This window comes from Manis javanica, chromosome 6 (assembly GCF_040802235.1).
Source record: "Manis javanica isolate MJ-LG chromosome 6, MJ_LKY, whole genome shotgun sequence".
Classification (NCBI taxonomy): Eukaryota; Metazoa; Chordata; class Mammalia; order Pholidota; family Manidae; genus Manis; species Manis javanica.
The window spans coordinates 128,648,924-128,673,473 of NC_133161.1; the positions used below are offsets into that span (position 1 = coordinate 128,648,924).

Genomic DNA, 24,550 nt, shown 5'->3' on the forward strand with positions numbered 1-24,550 from the left:
CCTTCCCTGTGCCCCAGGTCCAACGGGGACTTGGGGTGCCTTTGCAGGCAGATGCAGGATGGGCCCAAGCCCTCCCTTGTCTTCCATCCTGCCTGCAGGTTCAGTGCTGACAAATGGAGCCTCATCCCCGAAGTACCCACATTCCCTGCTTTCTTCCTGGGCGCCTTGTCTGTTGACCTCTCTCCTTCTGACACCTTCATGAAGCTGGAGGTTTGGAACCCCTCCCTGCCTGTCACCCCCTCTACCACCTGCATCTGGGGGTTCTCTGTGTTTACATTGCCTTCTCCAAAAGGGCCCCTGGGGCCTCCCTGGGGTAGACGGTGGGCTCAAAGCAGAAACCTAGTGGTATTTCTCAAGGTCCAGTCTGAGTTGAATGGCCTGCTGGGAGGCTCAGAGCTAGTAGGAATGGGAGGGAACATCCACCCATAAGCCTCATGGCCATTAAGACATTGGTTTGTGTGGGTCTCTTGGAAGCTGAGAGAACACATGGCTTGTGTCTGTGTCTCTGCCTGCCTATGAGACCTTATATTCAGTGGCGGGTGTGGTTGATTAACACCTTCCCTACTCTCCTCAAAGGGCTGGGAAAAGGGGGTTGTATTTATCAATGGGCAAAACCTTGGACGCTACTGGAACGTTGGACCCCAGGAGACCCTCTACCTCCCAGGTGCCTGGTTGGACAAAGGCAGTAACCAGGTGGGAGTACCTGCTGCCCTGGAACCCCTTCTGAACCCTGTTCTCCCAGGTATCGCGGTATTTCCCTGGGGGCCCCATGGTCACAGACTAGTAAGGCTGGTTAGGGCACGGGGGGGATGCTTTGGCCAGCCCCTTCTGCTGCCCTTCCTGGTGCTGCGAGGGGACCTGGCCCCTTCCAGCCTGGCGCCAGCCCCTCCCTTCAGACCCCCTCATCTGGCTTCCGTCAAACGCCAGCCCTTCTGACCCCTAGGTCATTGTTTTCGAGGAGACGATGGCAGGCCCTGACATACAGTTCACTGAAACACCCCACCTAGGCAGGAGCCAGTACGTTAACTGAGAAGCACCGCGCAGCGCCGCCAGGGCCGAAGCAGGCCTGCCATCCTGCGACCCGCTGACCTGCCTTCGCTCCTGCGCATGCGCGAGGTTCCCAAATCAGTGACTCAGGGAGCCAAGGAGCTGCTGCTTTGCCAGTGCCTGGTAGAACCGAAGAAGGTGGGCTTCCTGCCTGCCTAATGGCTCCTTGACGGGCTTTGCGGCTGCACCATTGCCACTTCCCCGCTCTCTGGGTGGGGACAGCGGGAAACACCCGCGGGTGGGAAGGTCTGGTTGACCTCTGCTGATACCTGGGTCCTCAGGGACGTCCGGCTCCTGGGCATGCCTGCTACTCTGTGTGACCTCCCTTGGGCTGGGTGCACCCCTCAGGGTCCCTTTTCCTCTCTGGATGGTGGGTTCGTCACCGTTTGTAGAGGATAGGTGGTGCAGGGGTCTCCCCTGAGTCCACTTTGTCCTTCACAACCCTCCCTGAGTTTTCTCTGAGATTCTGGAAGAAACTGAGAGATGCACGTTTTCTCCTTTTCATTCCCACTCAGTTGCATCTGACAGACTGACAAACCCAGTTTAAGAAACAGAAATATTCAGCCCCTTATTTTCCTTAATTAGTGAGTATTTCCAGTTTTACTCAATGAGAAGCACCAGCTGAGGAAGAAATGTAGATCTTAGTGAAACTACGTCCCTGTCTGAGGATCCAGGGAAGCAAAGGGCAGAAGACCAGCCCCATTGTGTGGGTGGGTAGCCACCCCCAGGTGCCAGGCCTGGCTCTGTTTCTCTCCCTCAACCTCCTGGACTTAGCAGAGGGAGAAGAGGTAGCCTTCCTTCACAGTTGTCTGCCCACATTTGAGGCGCTAGTTCTGGGAATTCAGTCCAGTGATTTGGTTCAGGTTTGCGTCCTGAATTGCAATAAAGCAACAGAGTTGAATCAAACTCTCTATGGTGGTATTTTTCCAGTCCCATCTGTGCAATTCACCAGAGGCAAAGGCAGTGTTGGGTCAGGCACCAGCTGGCACGCATGTCCAGACACCGCCTTTACCCACTTAGTGGGTGATCCAGCTCCTGGCCCCTTACCTCCCTCCTTACCTCCGTTCTTCCCGAAATATCACTGTGGACTGGAAGTGCCCTTGGAGAGGAGAAGTCAGGTCCATTCTGGTGCTGGCAGGCAGAAGGTGAGAATCTGCTGGACAGCTCTACATGTGAGTTAGCTACAGTGGCTAAGTTTTCTTCGCAAACGACATGTGGATTCCACTGCCACAAACTTATTACCTTCAGTAATAGTCAAAGTCAAATAGATGCCTCCCCAGGGAGCCCGTAAAGAAAGGGGAGCAGAATAGCAGGCATAAGGTCCTCAGGCTTGCATTGGTCAAGGACCAGACTCTGCAGGGGCACTTGTGTGCAGCCACTGGGTGGGCCCAAGAGCTGAGGCCTTGTACAGTTATGCACATGCACGGGCTGAGCCCTGGGTTCCCTAGGGCAGAGGAATGGGACTTATTAAAATGAACATCATAGACAATATTTGGGGGCCAGTTCCCCGATCTTGCCCAAACTCACCAGCTATTCCTGAACTGCTTTGGAATAGAAAGCATAGAGCTAAGACATGGTTGAGACCAGGGTTCCTTGGGCATGGCCCATGCTCGCTTTACGACAAAGCACACTTCTACAAAGCTGCATGTAAGTTGTCTTCTGTTGCAAAATGTGACAATGAATTGGTAAGTAAAGGAATTGTGCAGCAAATAAAGTGAAGAATCCCCTTGAATTACCCTTTTAGCAAATCTGCACAGGGATGCACTGGTCTTTCTTAAGGTAAGGGCCTCCTGCACAACCTTGCTATTCATTACCTCTGCCAAACCACCCTGCAGCTTTGCCGCCAGAGCCCCTGGCGGAGCCCCTCCTGCAGTGTTCACTCACAGTTTGCCCAGATGCTCCCTCCTGGGTGGCTTCACCTCAGTTGCCACGGATCCTCCTCATAACCCAATCTCTAAATGCGGGACGTCTCCAGGCCACTCCTCAGACCTCTTTGCTCTGCCCACATTGGCTGTGGGTGGCCTCATCGACTTGGGGATCCTATACAGCCCTGGGTCCTCTTCCCTGACCCTCACCCTCTGAGTTCCAGGTGCCCTGGCCCTGTCATCTACCCTCTTGCCACGTGTTTAACAGGCAAGGGGTACCAAACTGATTACTCACACATGTTCCCTCCTGCACTCTGCCCCTCATCAGGAAGTGGCAATTCTGTTCTGTGTCTTGATTTTTTTTGGCTCCGCTCTCGTATCTCACATCCAATCCATCCGAATTCTCCTGGCTGTACCTAGTACACACATCCAGAACCCAGCCACTCTCTGCTCACAGCTTGCCCCTTTGTCCAGCTTGCCATCACCCTGTGGGTTATTACAAGTGCTGCCTCTGCTAGCCGCCCTGTCCTCTCTGTTTATTGTCAGCCCAAAAAGGGGAGTGATTCTTCTCAAGGGCCAAGTAGATCACCAGTCCTCTGCTTCCAACCCTCCAAAGGCTTTCTTTTCCCAATAGATGCCAAAGCATCACCCCTACATTCCCAGCACCGACATAATCTATGCCTCTCCCATGCCCACCACTAGCTCCCTCCCCTTTCCCAGCCAGTCACAGTGGCCTTTTGCTGATCTCCAAATATGCTAAGCACTCTCCCAAGTGGGAGAGAGCTCTTTTCTGGAATGTTCTGACCCACATAAGTGCAAATGTGCTTGCTGCTGCTCTTGCCCAGGTGTTACCTTATCAGAGATGCCTTTCTGACCAAACTGTAGAGGTGTCACTCCTGTCCACAGATGCACTCAGCCTCCTGCTTCTCCTTAGAACTGATCCCATCTGAAATATTATCGATTCACTTATTGCCCATCTACCTCCTCTCAGAAGACCAGTGTTTTGGTTTTTCCCCCATTCTGTGCCAGTCCTAGAATAATGCCGGCTCCCAGGAGGCACCTGACGAATAAGTGTCTGTTGGATGTGACAACATATGGGAATAAAGTATGGCAGGGCTGGGGAGGATTAGGGCTGTTAAAAAACATATTTGAGTTTTAATTTCGAAAACAAATTAAATACAGTTAAATTAAGACAGACCGGATGGTGCAGTTGTGTGGGTCCACCCTCACCCCACCTGCGCGGGGAACCCCAGCCCCCACCTCACTCCTTCATGGTGGAGAGCAGGAACAGACCAGGTTGGGAAAGTGAATTGTAGTCATAGACTCAATTCTGATTTATCACAAACTCATTCCCAACGAAGATGAAAGCTGCAGTCCACCAGGGTCATAATTATAAATAAATACACATGCAGCTAAGAGGGTATTAAGTAAAAACAACTCAACTAGCATCTGCCAAAAAAAAAACACAGTAAGAGAGGATATCCCACTTTGTTGTTCGTGATCAATTTCCTGAAAATGAGCCCTGCATTTTTAGCCAAGAAGGCGGCCTAAGACCAGCCGAGCTGCCCTGAGCATTCAGGGCTAGTGTCAGGGAGGGAGGCAGTGGAGTGCCTGGGTGTAAACTCACTCATGTGACTGGTGCCCTCTGGCCACCTGCTCCCATTTTCCCCTGCCCCCCCACTTGATACCAGCGGGTTGATTCCCAGAGCAACCATCCAAAGTGTGCAAGGCTGGGGGACGTCCTGCAAGGTGGCCCAGGGTTCTCAGGAATGGGATCCCATCTGTGATTTCAGGAATACTGTGGGAAGTTAAATCCATTTCAAAGTAGGCAGCCAATGCTATTTTTTTGAATGTTGGATCGCTGGACTGAGTCTTAGCACCCACTCACCCACAGAAGAGTGGGTTCTCCATGGCCCTCAGGCTGGTCCTGGGAGTTTAAATGGGATGGGGCTGTTAGCAGTTAAAAAATAAACACCTCTTCAGTAGGCTCAGGCCTTTCCTTTTCCTTCACTTGGGAGGAAAATTGTGCTTCCAACTTGCAGGAGCATAAGTGAGATGACCCCCAGTCAGAAAACCAGGGGTCAGCAGAGAACAAGGACCACTTTTCCTCCTGGTGGTGGAGCAGCAAGTGCACACGGTTCTTTCTCTGGGGTGGGAAGGGGGCAGTGGGACAGGAGGTGGGCTTGTTCTGCTGGTCCCCAGCTTAGGAAGAAGAGGGTTCCTTCCTGTTTGTGTTTACAATGCAATGGTTTCCGAAGTTGCATGTACCCACCTCTCCTTTCCTCTCAGTGCCCAATGATCTCTGCCCCTTTTCCACAAATCCCTCTGCTAATCCCAAGTACCCACCCCCAAACCAGGGGCAGGAAGATGTCATGGAATTGCCCCGCCTCCCTCCTCTCCTTCCTCTTCGTCCACCCCTGGCTTGTGGGAGCCCCTGAGGTTTGTGGTTCTCAAGTGCTCCCGGGAAAGGCTCCTGCCCATCCGACCCCAGCCCCAGTTCCAGTCAGGGGCCCTGAAGCCCAGTGGGCAGTGGTAGACAGTGTGTGGACAGGGGGCCACACGGTCTTAGTCTAGGCCAGTCCATGACCTGTGCTGGCTGAAGGGCCCAGTGCCTTCCCTGCGCTGGAAGGATCAGGCTTGAGGGGTGCAGGGCTGGAGGAAGGGGCTCTACTCCCACCACAGCCTGAGGTACCAAGGGAGCCTGCTGGCAGGCCCCAGCTCCCCTCCTGCAGGGCTGGTCACCTGTTGTGATTCAGGACAGCCTTATGCTCTGGAAACGGGCCAGAGGAAAGCAAGAGAGGTATGTCTACTTGGGAGCATCTGGCTAAGGAGGGGAGGAGGTGGGGCTGCTCTCTGGTCTCCAGAATTCCTTGGCCAGATGTCCTGTGTGGTCGTGCTAGGCCCACAGAGCAGGGAGTGGGGGAGGCTACATTCCACTTGACCGCAGGGCTTTTGCCTTCCCTCAGCCTGGAGTCTCCAGGGCTTGTGCTCCACAGGCCCTGTCAGTGCTGCACACTCTGGGGGCATGTGGGGGCAGCAGCTCCCTGGATGGAGTGGCCAGGCTAGCATCTGGGCCCCTGCCCACGCTGGATGGAAGAGAACAACAGGTCTGGGATTTCTGTGCTTTACGTTCTCCGTCCTTTGTCCAGGCACCAGCCTGGGCTCTCTGAAGCCCCCAGAATAGGAGAGTGAGGTGATTCCTGAGGAGTTTGCCTTGGTGGGACCATCAGCGGTGGGGAGAGGATGGAAGGCCAGGAACAGGGTCTGAGAAGGAGACTCCTGTGGAGGGAAAGCAGATGAAGGAGAGGGGGCACCCTGTCCAGCCTAGCTGCCCAATCCTGAGCCCCCAGCCGGGGTTGCCTGAGAGCTCTGCAGAGCCAGCCCCCAGGGTCCTCCCTGGACTCCTTACTGGGGTGGGGGTGGGCTCTGCCAGTGCCCTGGTGAGGTAGGAGGCAGGGAAGAAGGCTCTGTACTGTCATATTCTCAGTGGCACTGGCTAGGTTGATTTTTTTTAAGTTGGGGGACAAAACACAGCCTGACACCCTGTGGTCCCCAGTAGGCAGGCAGTACAAATACAACACAGAAGCTAATGCTTAACTCCACGGCCAGAGGGCAAGTGTGCATCCCACTGAGCTCCCACCTCTGTGATGAGGTCATGCAAAAGCCCATCGAAAATTCCTGGCTTTACCAATCACCTGGCACAATTCTCTTAATTTAGCTTTCCTGAGCATCATTTCTCTAAAATGTAGGTAGAGCCTGTGGCCTACTTCAGTAGAGGGTTTTTAAAGAATCAAATAAAAATAGGAACACTTATATGGAGCTTATGTACCAGGGACTATTCTTCCTATCCCCAGTAATGCGTTCTGCAGATGAAGAAACTGAGGCCTAGAGAAAGAAAGTAAGTTCAAACCATGAAAAGTGGTAGGCCTGGGAGCTGAACCAGGCTCTGGGGTCTGTGTGTCCACCCCTGTGCTACACTGTCACTACTACAGTAGAGGGATACATGGGCATGCTTGGTGAGGTGGAAGTGGTGAGCTTGGGGTCCTTTTCATGGCAGCATGACTGTAAAGGAATCCACGCAGAAAGGCAGAGCCCGGGAGAGGGTGTACATAGCAGGGCCTTGCAGTGGGGCAAGGGTCGTGGCCAGAATAATACTAGTAGGGACAGGACATTGTCATGAGAAGGTGTCTGAACGAGAGGCTTTCTGAGGAGCTGGGGGCAAGAGGACCCAGCTGTGTGGGGAGCTGGCTCTTGAACTCCAGATGATGCAGTGGGAAGGGGTCCTCAACCATCTTCTTCCACTCCTCTGGAATTTGCCCTGTCCTCCCACAATTAAAGCCCAAGAGGCCTGGGTGTGCCCCTCGTGTACCTGGATCCTGGGCTCAGATCTCCACAGTGGGGTCAGTGAAGCCTTTTTTCCCCTCATTCACCAGCACTGGCTTCTCTGTCCGTGTGTGCCAGACCAGGATCTGCATCCAGAAACATGAAACAAAGCAGGGCATCACCTTGCCACCTCCCCACTTCCACCCACACTTGGGGCGTATTTCCCCGTCTCTCCTACTCTGACCCTGTTGCATCGAGGCTTCCTCCATTGTTCTTTATTTCTACTTATCCCCTCATTTTTGCTGTTTGACCATAGGATGCATTCAGATTATCTGTTGGAAACAAATTCTACAGCTACAGAAAATAGACAAGTCCTGAGATTTTTCTCTTGCTTCTCAGCTTCTGCTGCATTTCTTAAGGGGTCCCTCCCTAGACAGGGAAAAAGTTCTTCAGGACCCTTCAGCTCAGCCAGGTGAGAGCCCAGGCTCTAGCTAGAGAAACTAGAAGCAGTGTGTGTGTGTTTTGTGTACCTATGCATGCACATATGTCTGCTGTGTACACTTGTGCATGTGTGAGCTTGTGCGTGTATGTGCACGTGTGTACTTGTGTTTGGCAGGGAGCTCACAGAGCCCAGGTGTTTGGCAGTGAGAGAGGGGGTGCAGTCTTTGGCTTTGCCTCACTGATGGCCTCCCTCTGCATTTCTCTGCTTGACTTTTCCATGACTGCCTAACAGGTGATAAACTGCCCTCCAAGAGGGTGTTGTAGGAAGGCATGGCTCTAGGCTAGTTCTTTGCAAGCCTGTTCTGTAATCTTTGCCTCTCCCTTGTCTGTAGGTAGGGCTTGGTTGAAAAGTTTGCATCACAGCTGGAAGTTCTGCTGGGGAGTCTTACCTTGGTGCAGTTGGCTGCCTTGGGTTCCAGATCATTGAGGGTCACAAGTTCTCGGAGGAGGCTGCTTTCCTGGTAGCCTCCCTTCACACCACGCAGCTTGAAGTAGGCCTGGCTCCGCTGCAGGATGAGCCGCAGGTTGACTGCAAATCCGGCCATGTCTATTGCAAACGGGCGGTGTGGGTCGAACACTGTCTTCCAGCCGACCACCTTCCCTGCCCCGTTGACCCGTGGAGCTTCATACCGCAGGCCGCCAACAAAAGCAACTGGCCACACAGATACCCTCCTGGTGCTGCGCATCTGCAAGGGAGGATCCAGAATCAGGACACCTGGGACTCCTGATGGGATGGGGTGCCAGTCCTCCCGAAGGTGATATCATCAATTAACTATAGCCAAGCCAGGATTCCAGGCCAGATGCATCTGCCTGTGCTGGGCTTCTGTGGGGGACGCTGCCCTCTGGGGTGGTCAAGGCCTAACCCATTCAACCAGCTGATATTCCTCTTCTGCACGTGGCCTGCTGGCCCACTTTCCCCTTGCTGCAAAATCTCTCAGTCCCACTATGGAGTCTGAAACGATGCCTCCCCTTCTGCAGACAACATTGACTCACAAGCCCAAACCATGGCAGAGTGGCTCCCCTAAAAGCCCTGACTCAGACAGTATCTCTGAGGCCAGGATTAGCACCCAGGAGCTTTGACACCAACTTCCTCCCCTTAAACCCATGCAGGCTGTTGATCCCCTTTTCCACCACTCCCCTAGTTCCCTGGAGGCTGCACTGCCCGGGGCCTAACCCCTGGCTCATGGTTTCCCTGTATGGCCACAGCCACACGTGCATCTCCATCCCCTCGCTGGAGGGCCCCTCTCGCTGTTTGCACCCCGCACCTCCTCAAAGAGCTCCAGGCTATAGGTGTTATCATCATCTGCGAAGTACACCACACCAGGCTGGCTAGAGTTTCGAGGGAAGGTCTCACGCAGCCAGCGCAGGGCCAGGTTGCGCTGCATGGTGCCACGCGGGATGCGTGGGTCGCGGGTGTCACCGCGCAGCTTGTAGTTGCGGGGTGTCTCCACATGCAGGTGCGTGTAGTTGAGGCCGGTGTCGCGCAGCAGGCGCGCCGTGAGCGGGGTGCGGCGCGGCGCGTCCTCCACCACCAGCCAGTGTAGATTGGGTACGTGCAGCAGCGTGTTGGCCATGCGTGTAAGCTCGGCCTTCTGCACTGGGCGGCTATAGGTGGGCGTCACCACATGGATGGTGGGCAGCGTATCGGACCATGGCGGGGGTCGTGTGTACACGTACTCTGTGCGCACCACCTCCACGATGTCGCGGTCCGACATGCAGTACTCCCTGGGGTCGGCGCCCAGTGGCGCGTCATGCCGGGGATCACTGCCATCCTCTGTGGGGGCGGGAGACAGGGTGTGGGGACGCCGGTCTGCCTGTGGCCTCAGGCCCGGGCAGGATGCCACCCACCCTGCCAAACAAGTCTCCCACCTCGACCACGTTGTATCCCTGCCTGTTGGAACTGACGTGAAGGCTGCACACCTGGGAGGCGTTCCGGAGTTCTCTAGCTTGGACTCCAGAGAGGATATGGAGCCTCCGCCTGCTTCTGTCATCTGAGGGCTGTGAAGCTATTTGAGTGCAGCTGGCCAAATCCCAAGATTGCATTGTCTGTTCCTGTCTGTGTGGGGATTTCTGTGACAGTGTCCCCACCCTTACCACCTTAGTGCCCTCTGCATGTGACTGCTCTACGCCCTGCACAGGGTGGGGGCTGCGGAGCACAGGGTGCTGCGATGATGCTCTGTGGTGTACATGCTGCAACAGTTGGTATTGTCTGGCTGCAGTCCACCTTGGCCTCGGGAGAGTCTGAAGTCAGCTAGCCCGGATTCTCCATAAACCTCTGGTCAAGTGGGGCATCTCCTCTTCTGGTCTCATATAATTGATCCTTTGAATCTTGGTGCATATTTAATACTTAACTATCGCATTTTATTCCAGGATTTTTGCCCACAGTTACCAAGATAATTTGGAATCCTGAACCTGTTGTTTCTGATTGTAAGTATTCCTACATTTTAGCATACACAAAAGTGTTTCAGTTCTTCTGCTGGCATAATGTCAGTCTCCTAATCTGTACTTTCTGGACACATTCATTTGACCATCTGGAACACTAACTGTCCTAGCATCCAGCTAGTTCCCCCCATATCTCCCCAAGGACACCATGAAAGATGTTGTGTGGAGCTTTTTGGAGGCTGGCCTCTGGCAAAGCACCCACAGGCAAAAGGAACCTATTCCTTCCTGAAGGCAGTCTGCTCCAAATGGGGCATCTCTAATTATCAAGTTTTCTCTTACATCCTGGATATTTTCCTCATTAGTGAAGCTATCAAGAGAGAAATCAGGGCCATTGGTAGTCTTGTTCTTAATGAGTCCCAAGTTATGTCTTTATGTTTGAATGACTGTGTGGCTCTCATGAGCGCACACCATTGTAGCAGAAAGTGCTGATGGTCAGAGGACAGACCCAGGAACCCAAGGCCTAGACTCAGACCCTGCCCACTTCTGTCACTAATTGTATGCCCTTGAGCTGTTTGTTTACCTTCTGGTGTCTCAATTTTAGCAACTGAGAAATGGAGCTAATAGTAGCATCTACTTTATTGAGTTACTATGTAGGTTAATGAGTCAATACATGTAAATTGTCCGAACAGTGCTAGGCAGTTATCTCCTTGAGTGCAGAAGGAGCCAGCCCTACTTCCTCCTGGTTTCGGGCAACCACGGAGAGACTGAAGTGAGCAATCGCATGGAAGAGCTGAAGCCTGGGCCCAGGGAGGATGTGGGGAATCTGCCACCTGTCACCTCTGCCCTTCCCACCACATCGTTAGCATGCAGGATGTGTGGGGTGCTTGTGTGAGGGCAGACGCTGGGCTTGGGGAGGAGATGCAGATGGACCCAGAAGACCTGCTCCAGCTCTTCAGGGGCTTAAACAGACTGAGGCCCAACAAGACACACAGCAATAGCTAGGAGCCTGCTCCTGGGCCATGGATGTAGTGCCTGTGGTGTGTGAATGCAGGGGCGGAAAGACTAGCACGGACATGGTTGATCAAAGGTGAACTTTTGGAGGAGTTTTAGGTCAAACTGGAAAGAGAATGAGGTTGAGGAAAAGATACATGGGGATTGGGATTCTGACCAGGATGTGTATACAAATTAATTTACCCTGAGATTTAGAGCCATTTTCTTCATCCTTCTGCCACTCAAATAATCCCAAACAGATCTGTGCCCTGGGAAAGTTCATGAATTATGACTCAGCCACAGCCTGCACTCAGCTATTCTTGCTGGCTTTAGGGTGTCTGCAACCTCTGAATAATAAAGACCTCCCTGTGACCCTGACTGTATTTCAGGGCAGCTTTGGTTCAGTCCTTCTTGGCATGCTTGAGGGAACCAGAGCCAATTCCCCATCCTCAGGGAGTAACATCAGTTCTTAGCAAAACAGCCTGATATCCCTGACCCCACACCCCTGCCAAGAACGGGCTCCATGTGATACATGTCATCTTATATATGGTGGTTTTAACCCCTCCAGGATGATGTAGTTGCAAGATAACAACAGCTCTAAAAGGGTAAGTTGGGAGTGGAAAGGAGAGGATATGTGGCAGGAGGAGAGGTTCACTGTGCCCAGCATGGGGCAGTGGGGCACTGCATCTCAGCTTGGTCCTTCCTCACGGAAGCTTCAGGAACCACTGGGCCAAGCAAGACATGTAACTGTGTGGAGCAGCCCAGTTCCAGAGTGATGATGCTTGGCTGCATACAGCCTGTTTCCAGATCACCTGGGGTTATGGGCTGTATGAGAATTTTCAGGCCCACCACAACCCTGTGGGTGCTCTTGCTGGGATGGGCCTGGGTGCCCTTCCACTGTAACATGCTGCCTGTGTGCTCTTTGTTATGCATGACTCAGTGGGAGAATTGCTGTCCTAGGGTAGTCTGTGCCATGCATGGAGTGGGGAGAGGGGAGGGACGTGAGACTGAGGACCAATAAATAAGGGGCACATAGAAAGTCTGGGACGTAGGGAAATGTAAGCTGGTGGATGGGAAAGCTCCAGACTCAGAGCCAGGAGAAGCTGCTTGTAAACCCAGTTCTTCCACAAATGCTTCATGGGATTCTTCCTCTGTCCAGGCCTCTTTTCATTAGGTAGGACTACATCAGGGTTGCCTCAGCAGGAAAAGAGGAACAATCAACAGACTTCTCCTGAAAGGTTTCAAGATGCAAGGCAGGCCATGAATCCCATCCATACTCCCTCCCTGCCTATCCTTGCATGTCCTGGGATGGGATGCAGAATTGTTCCTACATGCACATGTGTGCCAGCCTTCAACAGGCTCCCACAGGGGCCACGATCCCCAGAAGGGTAAGGACACTGGCCTACATCAGCCTATGGCTCCTCTCGACTGCCTAGTAAATGAAAATAAGAACTTGGCTGCAGTCACTCTTATTTTACCCAAGCCTGGTCAGGCCAGCTGGGGCAGGGGGCTCACCCTTGTGTGCAGCAAGCAGAGGTGCTATGGTGCTCTGGTGCCACACTGTGACGAGCAGCGTCCAGGGTAGCACGATGAGGACTATGGCAAGGATGTCCCGTCTCTTCGGCATCTCCAAGGCTGGCTGGGCCCACAGCTCCTCGTTACCTGAACGGCAGCAAGGTCAGGAGAGGGGTGGCCCCGGGGATGGTGGCAGCAGACAGCGGGAGCACAGGGGAGAAAAAACAGGAATGGGCCGGGCAGGCCAGGCACCGGGAGCACAGAGAAGCCGAATGCTGGCTAGCAGGTCTTACCAGGGCTCACAACCCACCCATTGCGGAAGCAGGTTTGCAGAGTCCAGCCCGAATGGAGTCTGGGAAGGGGTGGCTGTCTGGGGCACTGTCAGGAGCCCTACGAGGTGGACACCTAAAAGACAGAGCAGAAGAGGATGGCCAGAGACCTGGGTAGGGCACAGATGCCCAGAAGGGCGGCCCAGCTCCAGGATGCACTATGGAGCCCAAGGGCCCCCTCCTCATGGCCTGCATCCACCCACCTGCCTGGTGAAGGGGCCCGGTGCCTGGCATCTTGGAGACAGGCCACTTCCCATTCATGGGAGTCAGCGGGGCATAGAGGTTAAGGGCATAGCCTTCTCACTCACCCCAACTTTGCCACCAGCCAGTCCCATGCCCTTGGCCAAGTTTTTCGGCCTCAGTGTCTCCTCCATGGAATGGGGTATCGTCAGCACCTACTTCACAGACCCTGAGATTAAACAGGTTAACTGAGAAAGCCCCGGGGACGGTGCCTGATGTACAGTACATACAGTGAGCGCTCAAGACACATCTGCTACTGCCACGTCCATGTGTTTGTGCCCAGACAGTCTCTTTCATAGCCTGGATATGGGGGTGAGTCCTTTCAGGACTTACAGAAGCTTTGGGGAGAGACTCTGGGAGGAAACCCTTTGTTGATGTCTGTAGAACATTCTTGTGAAGCACCAGCTCTGCGCAGCTGAGTGTCAGCAAGGATGCAGAAGGTGGTCCTGGTGGGGCAGCACATCCTGGGGAAGCTGAACTCCAGCAGGGGCCCCAGGAGAGGTACCCCAGTGTGAGGAGGACTCAGATTTCCTCAGTTCTGGGGAGGGTCCACCAGCAGCATCCTCACATGGGCCTTGTTCACTCATGTGATAAGAAGAGCAGGCATAGAGGCCTTATGACCACCATGGAGGCTGTCACAGCCTATATTCACCTTCCTTTCCACTTCTGTGCTGAGTACCCTGCAAGATGCAGATGGGGTCTGCAAGGGAGCAAGGTGGGGGTATAGGCCAGGGCACTCCGGGCTGGGCTGGTGTGTTCACCACCTCCAGTGCTGGCTGTCCAGGCCCCTCACAGAGGGCAAGAATGCGCCCCCATTTCTGGCAGGGTTGAGAGCCGTGGCTGAGGAGGAGTTTTGGTTCCCGAGTATCAGAGACTGTTTTCCTCTCCCTGTCTGCTCCTCTTTCCAGATGGTTTTGTCACCTCATGAAGAACCAGGTATCTTCCAGGAAAGACACAGTGGTTCCTGGGGTCAGCCAGCATGTCTCCACCTGTCCCCTGCCACCAAAGTCCCTCTCTGCCTCCAATATCCTTGTAAATAGTTGGTGGGCAGGCTGATCCTCATTTCTGGAAGGCTCAGCAGGTTAATGTCATGGGCAGCGACAAAGAACATGGACTCAGAGCAGGGAGAACAGTTCTGGAGTGTACACTGCATCTATGACAGATCCTCTTCCAGGGCACCAGCAGGCAAGAGCCCCATGCCTCCCCCTAGATGCCTATTTGGGTCTCCGGTGCTGAATGTGATGAAGTGCTATGACCTTCTGCCATGCCCCCCCAGGCCCCACCCTCCCACACCAAAAGGGCTTCTCAGATTCTGTTTGGCTGGGCAATCTCAGGTCACATTTGATGGAGGACCAAGGAGCTCCCGAGAGCCTGGCTGGGGGAGTTCCCCTGGGCTCTCAGTGACTGGCAAAGCCTTTCCAATGTCCTTGGTCTTGGGAAGGGTTCTAACTTCAGGATGCAGAAAGCCACAGAAAGAGGCAGGGCTTCATGCCAGTCTGATGGGTGCAGCCTGTGTGAGTGTGGTCCTACACTTACTCCTTCCTCTGGGCACCTCCCTAACCCAAGACCCACCCTTACGCACCTGCTCAACCTCCCACTTGTCTGCTTGGGCTGTCCTTAGTTATATAGGCTGCCATGCAGCATCCCTGGGGCCCCATGGAGACACTCAGCACCTCACAGGAAGCCCTCACAACCACTTTAGCTGTAGGTGCTACTGTTAATACCGTTTCCCATGGAATGCACTGAGGCCACTGAGGGTAAATGATGTGTCCAAGGTCACCATCAGGACATGATGCAGCCAGATGTGAACCCAGCCCCTCTGGCTCTGTGCTGTCATCAGGAGCATGCGCAGAGTTCCAGGCCCAGGGCCTCTGACCCTGGGTCAGGTGGGGCAAGCACAGGAACACACACTGGCCCTGGCCTAGAGCCACTTCAGAGCCACCCCTGTCCATGAAACCTGTCCCCATGGTGGGATCCCAGAGGCTCCCTGGAGATGGGAGCAGAGGAGGACAGGATTGGGGAGGGGGAGAGAGAGAGGAGGGGTGCACGGGGCTGTGGAGAGGCAGTTCTGATCCCAGCCATTTGGGCGAAAACATTCATGGGAGGAAAGGGAGGGGAATGAAGAGGAAAAGCTCTAAAAATAAACTTAGCAATAAACCCAGTTGTGCATTAATTACTCTGGAAGCCATTATGGCTTGAAAACCCCATAACTTTAATGGAGGCTATTATAAGCATAGTAGCAAAATCGTGGAGCTAATTACCAGGCAGTTATTAAGCACAATGGAGATCCCCCCAGCCTTGGAGCATGCCAGCTGGCCAGCAGGTGGCAGGCTTGTGGGAAGTGGGGCTGGGCGTAAGGCCACACTATCCCCACCCCAGATCTGAGGCCCATGTCTGAGAGGGTCTGCTGGGGTGACCCCCCCACTGCAGCCTACTGCTCTGCCTGGGCTTTGGTTTGGTGCTGGTAGAAGAATCAACACAAGGATGGGGAGGGGCTGGCCACAGCCAGGAGCCAGGAGAGGGAGGGGCAAGGGTGGGGAGAATGGGTGTTTGAGGAAGAGTCAGGTGGAGCAGGAGGTGGCTGATGGGAAACTACAGGTATGCATGGGTGTGGGGCGCAGGGTCCACTGTGGGCAGGATTCCCCACATCAGCATGTGTCACTCAAGTCTGTGACCAGTCTCAACCCTCATTGTCCACATGCCACATGGCGCGGCCCTGGCACCCTCCTGGGTGTTCTCCACCTCCTCCACTGGACACAGGCTATTCTGCGGGGGATAGCCAGTTGTTGACAGGAGCCGGGCACCGGGAGCAGTGGCAGGGAAGTGGCACAGTGGCTGGGGCAGCACCTGGGACAGGGGGTACTGTTCCCCTCCTCTGGGGACCAGGGCCACACTGCGGGCCCTCCTTGGCCTCCACCTTCATCTTAAAATGTGGAGGCTGATTGGGAGAGCTCTAATTTTAGCAGCTTGACGTGAAGGCATTTAGAGCTCTGTGAAGTTGAAGAAATGTCCTATGTGACAAAAGTGGGGGTCAGATGGGCATTCAAGGCCAAAATCAAGGCAAGAGGCCAACCCAACAGCTTTCCATGGAACTTGGTCATTAGGTTAAGGGCTAGCTGGCCATGGAGATCAGCCATTTCTGGGAAGACCTTTTTACAGGAATTTGTCTATGGGTTTTAGGGTGCATGGGCTGTGCTTAAGAACTAAGGGTGTCTGGGACTCATGGGCAGGCAATAATGTGTCCAAGGTGCGGGTGGAGCCAGCTGGGGGTGGAGCCAGTCGGATGGATAGAGGAATAGAGAGGCTGGGCCTGGAAAGGCTGGGCTGGCTGCAAGGCTGACTGCAAGGCTAGACAATTCTAAATGCATGGAAAGTCTTTCTTCCGAGCCTGCAGGTGTTCACATGAACACACCCCACCAGTTCTCAGTCCCAAAAGAGGAGGCTTATTTAATTCCATTCGGCAAATTTTAATCCAGCACGTAGTGGGCAGGCACTGTGTTGGAGTCCACGGGCAGCACAGAGGCGTGGGAGAGGGAGCAGGCGCGCGTGTGAGTGGTAGAGGTCAGCCACAAACAGACTCAGGTGTTTCTGGGGGTGATAACAGCAGGTCACAGTGGGGAACAACTTCAAAACAAGGCATACATGGAACCACATGTTTCAACTTAAGACAAATCACTTTTACAGCCAAGTTTTCAATAGATATTTCCCCATTCTCACACAATATGTGATCATTTTCCCCAAATCCAAACCACTCATCACTCGCTGGCTTGCAGCACTGCCACCTTTTGGATGCAGGGCCTAGGCCTTTCTGGGGCCAGTGGGGAGCTGATGGGGGTTCTGTGCTGCCTTCCGGCATCATCCAGGCTTTGCACACTGCCTGTGACCTCCAGTGTCAATTTCTTCAGTGATCCAGGGCCTGGAGGACACTCGGTGAGCAATTCAAATTCAGTATCCACTAGAGTTTTTAGTGTTTATGGCTTTTTCCATACCAGTCTTCACCTAATTCAGCCAACTTCTTTTCCACACTTACCTATGGAGTCTTTTGAGAGCATTCAACTTAGTTTTCATAGGAACAACACATTTATTTCTTCCCAGCTTGTGTTTCATGGTTTATATAATATTCCATGATAATAATAAACATAACTACCACGAGCAAGTTGGGAGCAGACCACGACTCTCACCCGCACGCGGTCGGTTGCTGTGGGAGGGAGGAGCCCAGGGATTGCGTGAGCTCAGGCATCCACCCATGTGCTGCAGGGATGGAGTGGAGAGCTTGCGTCAGTGTGCTAGGTCCACCAAGGAAAGGCTGATGGAGAGAGATTTTGTTGCCGTGGGAAGGAAACAAGCCATCATCTGTCACCTGAACCCCTGGAGTTGATGAGGCAGGTGCCGAAGCCTCCGGATGCAGGAACATAAGCAGCTGCTTGGGTTGGGGCCCAGGAAGAGGTGGGGGAAACTGGGCAGCCAGGGCTGGGGGAAGGCATCAGCCCTTTGGGCATGGAAGCAGGGATGTGGCAGCAGGAGGCAGAAGAGGAGGTGCTTTAAATAGATGACAGTGTCAGGGATGCTGGTCAAAGCCCCCACTTTTTCCTCTGGCCCCAGACAGTGCCCTGGAAGGGCGGAACAGCCTTTGCCCAGAGATCCGCAGGGGCCTCTAATGGGATCAAGGGATTAGCATTGATTCTGTTGCCACTGCTCAGGAAAAGCCCAGTGCCAGAGCTCATCAGCTCAGGTCCAGTCAATCTATAAACTTCATTAACCCAGCCCAGTCTGCCTATTGCCCCTGGCTACCCCAAGCCTGGCCCTGGGGGTGTCCATGGAGTGTCTGCACAGCCTCCACGCCTCTACCTCTTCCCTTGACCCCATCTCCAGAGGGAGGGGAGGGGATGGGGGTCCCATAGCTCATTCCACCCAGAAGTGAATGTGGGATGCCTGTTTGGAATCACAAGCCTTCCCAGTAAAAGCCTTATGCTGGGCGTGTAGGGTTCAGTTTTTCCTAAATCTGGGTCCATTGATCTTTGCAAGAGCTCTGTGAGGCAGGCAGAGAGATTTCATTCCCATGTTACATATGAGGAAACTGAGGCTTAGAAGGGCTGTGTGAGCAGCCCACAGCCTCAGAATTAGCTTTTGGCAGAGCTGCACACTCAGGCCTTTGGCCTCTGAGTCAGTGACCCCCGTCCATACTTCCACCCTCCTCACAGACCCAGAACTTTCTTCCGGCTTTACCATCTAGCACTTCTGCCCAGGCACAGAGCTCCCTGAACTTGTCTGCCCCTCCCTGACCCCCAGTGGCCAGGCTGAGTGCCCAAAGGAGCACCCCACCCTGCTTCCCTGGAGCAGAATGAGGCGAGGAAGGCCAGGCCCTGGGAGGCCTACGTCCTGCCCCCAGCCTGGCAGCTGCTGGCTCTCACTCCTGGCTATTTCACATGGGAAATGTCGCATGGACTCCAGACCTGCACCGTCTTGTTCCTTTTTAATTGGGAAAACCAAGCCAAGGGCTTGGGCAGAAGGAAGTGTCATCAGCACAGGCCTGGCATAAAGCACATTTTTATGCTCTGGTTTTCCTCCAGCCCAACAGTGTCAGGAAATGCATTCATGGTTTATATGGTTGTAGTTCCTTTGTTTCCCATTTTGGGTTTTCAGAAATAGCCCTTGGATTCAATTTGGATGACGATACAGTAAAAAATGAAAATTGGGATTTGGATTTGCATGGTATGCTGCAAGGGAAAGTCCATTCCAGTTCATTGCAGGAATTTGAATGGAACAAGTTACCGGCCCCAGCTGGCCTCACTGAAGTTCCTTCAGGCACAAAGGCATCCTCTCACCCCTGAGGCTCCAGGCAGGAGGCCTTCAAAGCAAATATCAAGTGTTTCGTTTGTGGGACAGTGGAGAGTCCCAGTTAGGCAGACAGAGCAGCACATGGCCACTTGGTCCCTGCCTGCATGATGGGGGAAAGCAGTGAGGTATGTATCGGCTTTGGAGTCTGTGGGACGTAGGGAGCAGCTCCTGCAAAGAAGCCGGCAGCAGAGTTCTGCACAGGGCCTAGGCCTGGGGGTGGGGGTGGGGGGCTGGGGGGCGCGTGGTCTTGGAAAGTGCTGCCTCCCTCGCTTCCTTTGCCCTCCTTCCTTCCTATCTTTCCATCCTTGGAATGTCAAGCAGCCATGCCAGCTTTTATAAGAAATGTCACTGCTATTCTGGCAGCCATGCCAGCTTTTGTAAGTAATGTCACTGCTCCCAAGACAAGTGCATTCGTTTTCTACTGTTGTCAATAAGTTATCACATACTTAGCAGCTTAAAATGACACACATCTATTATCCTCAGTTTCTGTGGGTCAGGAGCCTAGGCAAAGCTCAGCAGGGCCCTCTGCTCAGGGCCTCACAAGGCTGCGAAGTATTGACTGGGCTACGCTTTCCTCCAGAGACCTGACTGGGAAAGAACCGGCTGCCAAGCTCAGGTTGTTGGCTGAGTGAACTGCCTCGCAGTCACAGGACTGGGAGCTGTGCTTCCTGCTGGCTATTGTCTCCGGGCTGGCTGAGGAGCTTGTAGAGGCTGCTCATAGCTCCTTGCCACATGGGTGTCTCCAACAGGACCAGCAAGGAGAGAATCCAGAGCATGTCTGCTAGTAAAATGCCACATAAATGACATAAGGTAATCAGGGAGTGACAGCCCATAACTTCTACCACGTTTTAATGGTCAGAGGCTAGTCACAGGTGCTATGCACACTGAAGGAGTGCGTCGGAAGCTGGGGATGTGGGGTGGCTTGGCAGGGAGTTACACAAAGGCAGAAGCGGCAGGATTCAGGGATCATGGGGATACCTTAGAGTCTGTCCACAGCAAGCAGGCCATGTCACCTCCTGACCCTCAGTTCTGTCTGGTCTCCAGAGCAGCTAAGGTGACAGCAAGGTCTGATCTGTCACGGCCTTATGGTGCCCACCCTCCAATCTCCCTCTTCTCCCCTCTGCCCAGGATAGCGGCACATGGAGGGTCAGCGAAGTACTGGAGGGCACCCTGGGGCCGCAATAGAGCCCTTCCTCCTCTGCTGAGCAACCACTTCACTAAACCGAGACTTTGTTTTCTCATGTGTAAAATGAGAAGAAAAGCAGTGCTTTCCCCACTAGGGTTGTTAGGATGATTAGAAAAAATCAGTATAAACTACCTGGCACGTGGTTGTTGCCAATAAACAGAAGCTACTCTAATGTGATGCCAACCTTGTAGCCCAGAAAGGGCTGCAGTGGGTCTGCCTGGCCCTGACCCTTTCTAACTCCCTCCAGCTGACATTCCAGCTGCAGGAGGGCAGGGTGGAAGCCAGAGACCCTGAAAGCTGCATATCACTCCTGAAAGAAGAGGCAGTAAGCTAGAGTGCTGGGAGGATCAGGACGGGCCCCTGTCTCAGGGGTGAACACTGCCCTCCAGCTGTGCAAGACCACTTACAAGTCCCTTGGATCTGTCTCAGCCTCAGTTTCCCCATCTCTGGCATGGTGCTGTTATGCCTTTTATTGTCCGGCAAATTCCACTGTGACCTTAAGTGCACCATGTCTAAGATCCAATTCGCATCTTTCTTCCTAGAGCACTCCCATCCAGGCTTCCCTCTCTCTGTCGTCTGTCCTGCCAACCAACATGAAAACCCCAGGACTGTCCTCTGTTCCTTCTCTTCTTTGCATCAGCTGGGCCTCAGCTACTCTGGCCTGGCTGTCCCCAAGCCTTGGGCTGCATTCCTCTAGTACTAGAGGTTCATAGCCTCCTGCTGCGCTTTTCCCAGAATCTGCCACACTGCCTGGTCAACCTTACTTGCTCATGCTCAAAACCCGTATTTCCCAAACAACCAACTTAGTATGGCACTCAAGGCTCTTTGTCCTGCAGCCCCACCCCAGTGCATCCTCTCGTTTGCTTTCCACCTCCGGACAGCCTCTAGCCCACAGTCCAGCGAGGTGCCTTCTCCTCCCTGCAGTGCATGTGAGTGCTCAGAAGATGTTAGCAGACAGACTTCCTGGGCCATCAGATGGCAATTCCCATTCCCACCCAGTGCCAGGGTCTGGGCTAGCCCCAGGGGCAGAGATCTTGATTTAGAGTCAAGATGCCAGGCTTAGCCCTCACAACCTAACATGATTTCCTTCCAGCTGCAATCTTGCCTCTTCACCTTGGCTTCTGAGCCCGCTGCCCCTCTTTGCAGACCTCTGCCATCACCCAGCGTGGGCTTGGGCGGGCATCTGGCCTGTCAGCTGGACCAGACCATGGAAGTCTGAGCGTGTGTTTGGTGTTTGTGCCCCTCTTGCCTCTTGCCACTACCCTCTCAGAGCCAACTGATTGGGGAAGAAGTCAGTCTGGTAAAAATGATGGGGGCACTCTGCTCCCCATCCTCCTGAATAGGGGGCTGTTTTTGCACTCAGCAGAATATCCAGGGCTCAGCCTTCCATTCTGACAACTCATCAAGGCTGTCCCAACCAACCACGTGGCCCTTGCTGTGTGGTTTCACAGGGCAGCGGCTTACTTCTTCACATGCACGTACACGCACCTGGGTGCTCGTTGCCAGTACCTGTCTGAATGAGTGCACATGTGTTCATGGACACATGTATGCATTCCCTTGGCTGGGTTTGGCTGTTGCTTCTGAGCCCTGCTGGAGAATCCTGTGACTGGCTCTCTGTTCAAATAAAAGATTACCTCCTGTGCCCTTGGTAGCCAAGGGCCTCAGATCCTAGAATGCAGATGTGGACAGGCCACTCCTTTTCACTCCTTTTCACCATAGTGCCAGGGGTTGGGAGCAGCCTTCCCTCAAAGTTACTGATGACACAACTCATGTGCAATAGTGATTTGTAACTTCCCAATTGATTTGACATTGGTCATCTTATTCAATCACTACACTAATTTCAAGGCTTTATTATTGCTTTACAGATGAAGAAAATAAGGCACAAGGGGTTGAGTGTCCCAGGCATGCAGGATGCTGTCAGACAGTCGCCTGGCCTCACCCCTGCCCAAGGCCTCCCCTGGCTTTATCAGTCGCAGTGGCCTTTGCAGGGGCCCTGACCACACAGCTGGCAGTCTCTCCTGGCCCATGCTCACTGCTGCTGACTCCGTTTCAGGCCACTGTTCTGCCTTTATGCTCGGCTCAGTGGAAACTCAAGTACCTCCTCCTGGCCTGGGTGGCTGTGCTGAGTGTCCCTGCTGAAGTCGCGTCCCCTGGCCCCATTCATGAGAGCAGTGTGACCGTATACTTCATTATCCATTATAGGGACTCTCTGAGGGTGTGCCGAGGGGGCCAAACAATAGGTTTCAATGCATGAGCAATAGGCCTGGTCAGGCACTGGGCCGGTACCCTGGGCATGGTCCCCCACCAGGGCCTGCTGCCACCCAGTGTGTGGCACCTGGCTGTAGGAGCCAGTGCAAAGTGCAGGCCTGGTTCTCCCCCACCCACTCCCAGGTGGGGTCTTCGGTCCTGCATGAAGGCTGCATGGGGGCACAGATCAACATAATTGTGCTGTGAGCAAACCAGGGCTCCTCTTTCCCCCCACATTATGAATCCTAGAAGCAAAGCAGTTCTCACCTACTGCTGCTAGGAATACCTCTCCACATCCTCTGCCTGCCTGGCCTCACCTCACCACCTTGGAGCCAGGCAGGCAGGACTGACAGTGTGGGCCATGCCAGGATACCACTCTGTCCTGGATTCTGCTTGTGGCTACAGCACGATGCCTTTAGCACACCAAGCCTTCCTGGCCAACCTGCTGCAATGCTCCATGGCCCTGTGAGAGGTGGAGCTTCTCAGGACATCCGCGGTGCAGTTCTACCTCCAAGTGGCACATACTGTGGGGTTGGGCTACCACTGGGGCCTGCCTGAGTGGGGGATGAGGAGTCAGGTACAGAGGAGGGCTCACAGATTCTTATACAAGACAGACATTGGGGGCTGGATATGCAAGTTAGCAGCTGCTAGTGAGCAGCAGCATCCAGAGCCATGCAGGGGCCCAGGCGGCCCTCTCCTCCTGCTAGGCTGCCCAGCACAAGCACTGGGGAGTGGCATGCTCCCTGCTGCGGTGGAGGTTGGACAACCATTTGCAACTTTGAAAAACTCAGGCCCTTGCATCCTGGGCTCTGGAGCTGGCAGAGGCAGCCCTAGCCTCATGGAGGCGAGTAGGACCCTGGAGGCTGAGATGGCCCGAGGCTGCACAGCCTGGGCTGGGTAACTGGCGCTGCCTGCAACATAGTCCACTGCAAGCAGCCAGGCACTAGACTCCTGCAGTGCAGTGGGCAGGGCGTGTGGACTGGAATCAAGCAGGCCAGGTAACCCAGTGGGTCTGGTCCTGGGACAGAGAGTCTGTGGTGTGGGTGGGCTGGGACAGCTGTGCAGACCCTCTCAGGCTGTGGGTTCCTCTGGGGTCACCAGGCCTAACTTGGCATAAGGCCCAGGGCTCCACAGAAAACAGAAGCTACACCCATATCTCTGTGACTCAGTTTATCTGTGACTCTTACTAGGCTATTTTTGGGATCAAATGATGGAAACTAGCATGAACTCTGCACACAATTAGTACTAAAAATGTTAGATAATATAAAATATAATAGAAATGATAACCACTCCACCATCTTGTTTTACAATTCAGCTGAACCAAGTGCAGAACAGAAGGGGAAGGGGGTGGGGCACCTCAGCCCCTTCCTTCTAGGTCAGCACCACCAACTGGGCACCGTTTTCCTAGCACCTCGGTTCATCTCAGGACCTGGCTGAGCTGCAGTGGATGGCATGGAGAGCAAGCTTCTTGGCATGAGCAGCGTGATGGAGTGGGTGTGTGCAGCGGCCAGAGCACCTGGAGAATACCGGATTGCCACAGGTGGGGAGGCAGTCCCCTGGGGCCTGGCACTCTGGCCCTGGCTTCTCAGGCTGCCCTGATGTGCCAGGCTCCCTCTGCAGCCCTTCGCAATTCTGAGACACTCACTGTGGCTGCGTTGGCACAGCAGCCTGAGGTATGCACTGCTTTGCTGTCCCCACTTACAGATTTGTAAACAGAGCTTGGAACTGAAAGGCCTTGCTACAGGCAGATAGACTGACCTGCTATCAACCTGGTGTCGGGACACGTCCCTGTGCTGCCCCACCCCACACATCTTTCCTGTTCCTCTGCCCAGTCCCCCAAGACATACATGCAAGAAGGACTAGGGATTTCAGAAGGTCTCAGCACTGAGACTCCCCAGGCGTTAGTGCTGAGAGTTGGCTTTCAGCAGGGATCTAGGACCATCCACCCCGGCCCTAGCATCCCTGCCCTTTCTCCCCTGGAAGCAGGCCCTGGTTCCTGGAAAATGTCACCTCCCACCTCAGAGGCTCCACCTACCTCCTCTGTCACTCTTCCCCTCTCCCTTAGTCAGGTAACCCAATTACCTGGG

At 54.0% G+C, this 24,550-nt stretch overlaps 2 protein-coding genes across 13 annotated transcripts in view; one reads left to right on the plus strand and one right to left on the minus strand.

Moving 5' to 3' along the window:
- The window catches only part of GLB1L2 (galactosidase beta 1 like 2), a 39,537-nt gene extending 35,623 nt beyond the window's left edge, over window positions 1-3,914 (plus strand). For 2 of the 5 annotated variants that reach the window (XM_073239428.1, XM_037013774.2), the window contains 3 exons: window positions 99-210; window positions 577-693; window positions 944-3,914. In XM_073239428.1, the coding sequence (XP_073095529.1) occupies window positions 99-210; window positions 577-693; window positions 944-1,030 (316 nt within the window). In that variant the 3' untranslated portion in view covers window positions 1,031-3,914. Of the gene's footprint in view, window positions 1-98; window positions 211-576; window positions 743-943 lie in introns of all 5 variants that reach the window. The other 3 variants (XM_073239429.1, XM_073239431.1, XM_073239430.1) reach the window with 3 other exon arrangements.
- A 124-nt stretch (window positions 3,915-4,038) lies between these two features.
- Window positions 4,039-24,550, minus strand: part of B3GAT1 (beta-1,3-glucuronyltransferase 1) — a 28,534-nt gene continuing 8,022 nt past the window's right edge. For 4 of the 8 annotated variants that reach the window (XM_073239435.1, XM_037013778.2, XM_037013779.2 and 1 more), the window contains 6 exons: window positions 12,934-13,028; window positions 12,624-12,770; window positions 9,002-9,510; window positions 8,126-8,422; window positions 7,282-7,381; window positions 4,039-6,191 (listed from right to left, as the gene is read on the minus strand). In XM_073239435.1, coding sequence (XP_073095536.1) covers window positions 7,295-7,381; window positions 8,126-8,422; window positions 9,002-9,510; window positions 12,624-12,770; window positions 12,934-12,937 — 1,044 coding nt within the window. In that variant the 5' untranslated portion in view covers window positions 12,938-13,028 and the 3' untranslated portion in view covers window positions 4,039-6,191; window positions 7,282-7,294. Of the gene's footprint in view, window positions 6,192-7,281; window positions 7,382-8,125; window positions 8,423-9,001; window positions 9,511-12,623; window positions 12,771-12,916; window positions 13,029-13,260; window positions 13,362-24,550 lie in introns of those variants that run through there. The other 4 variants (XM_037013780.2, XM_073239436.1, XM_073239434.1 and 1 more) reach the window with 3 other exon arrangements.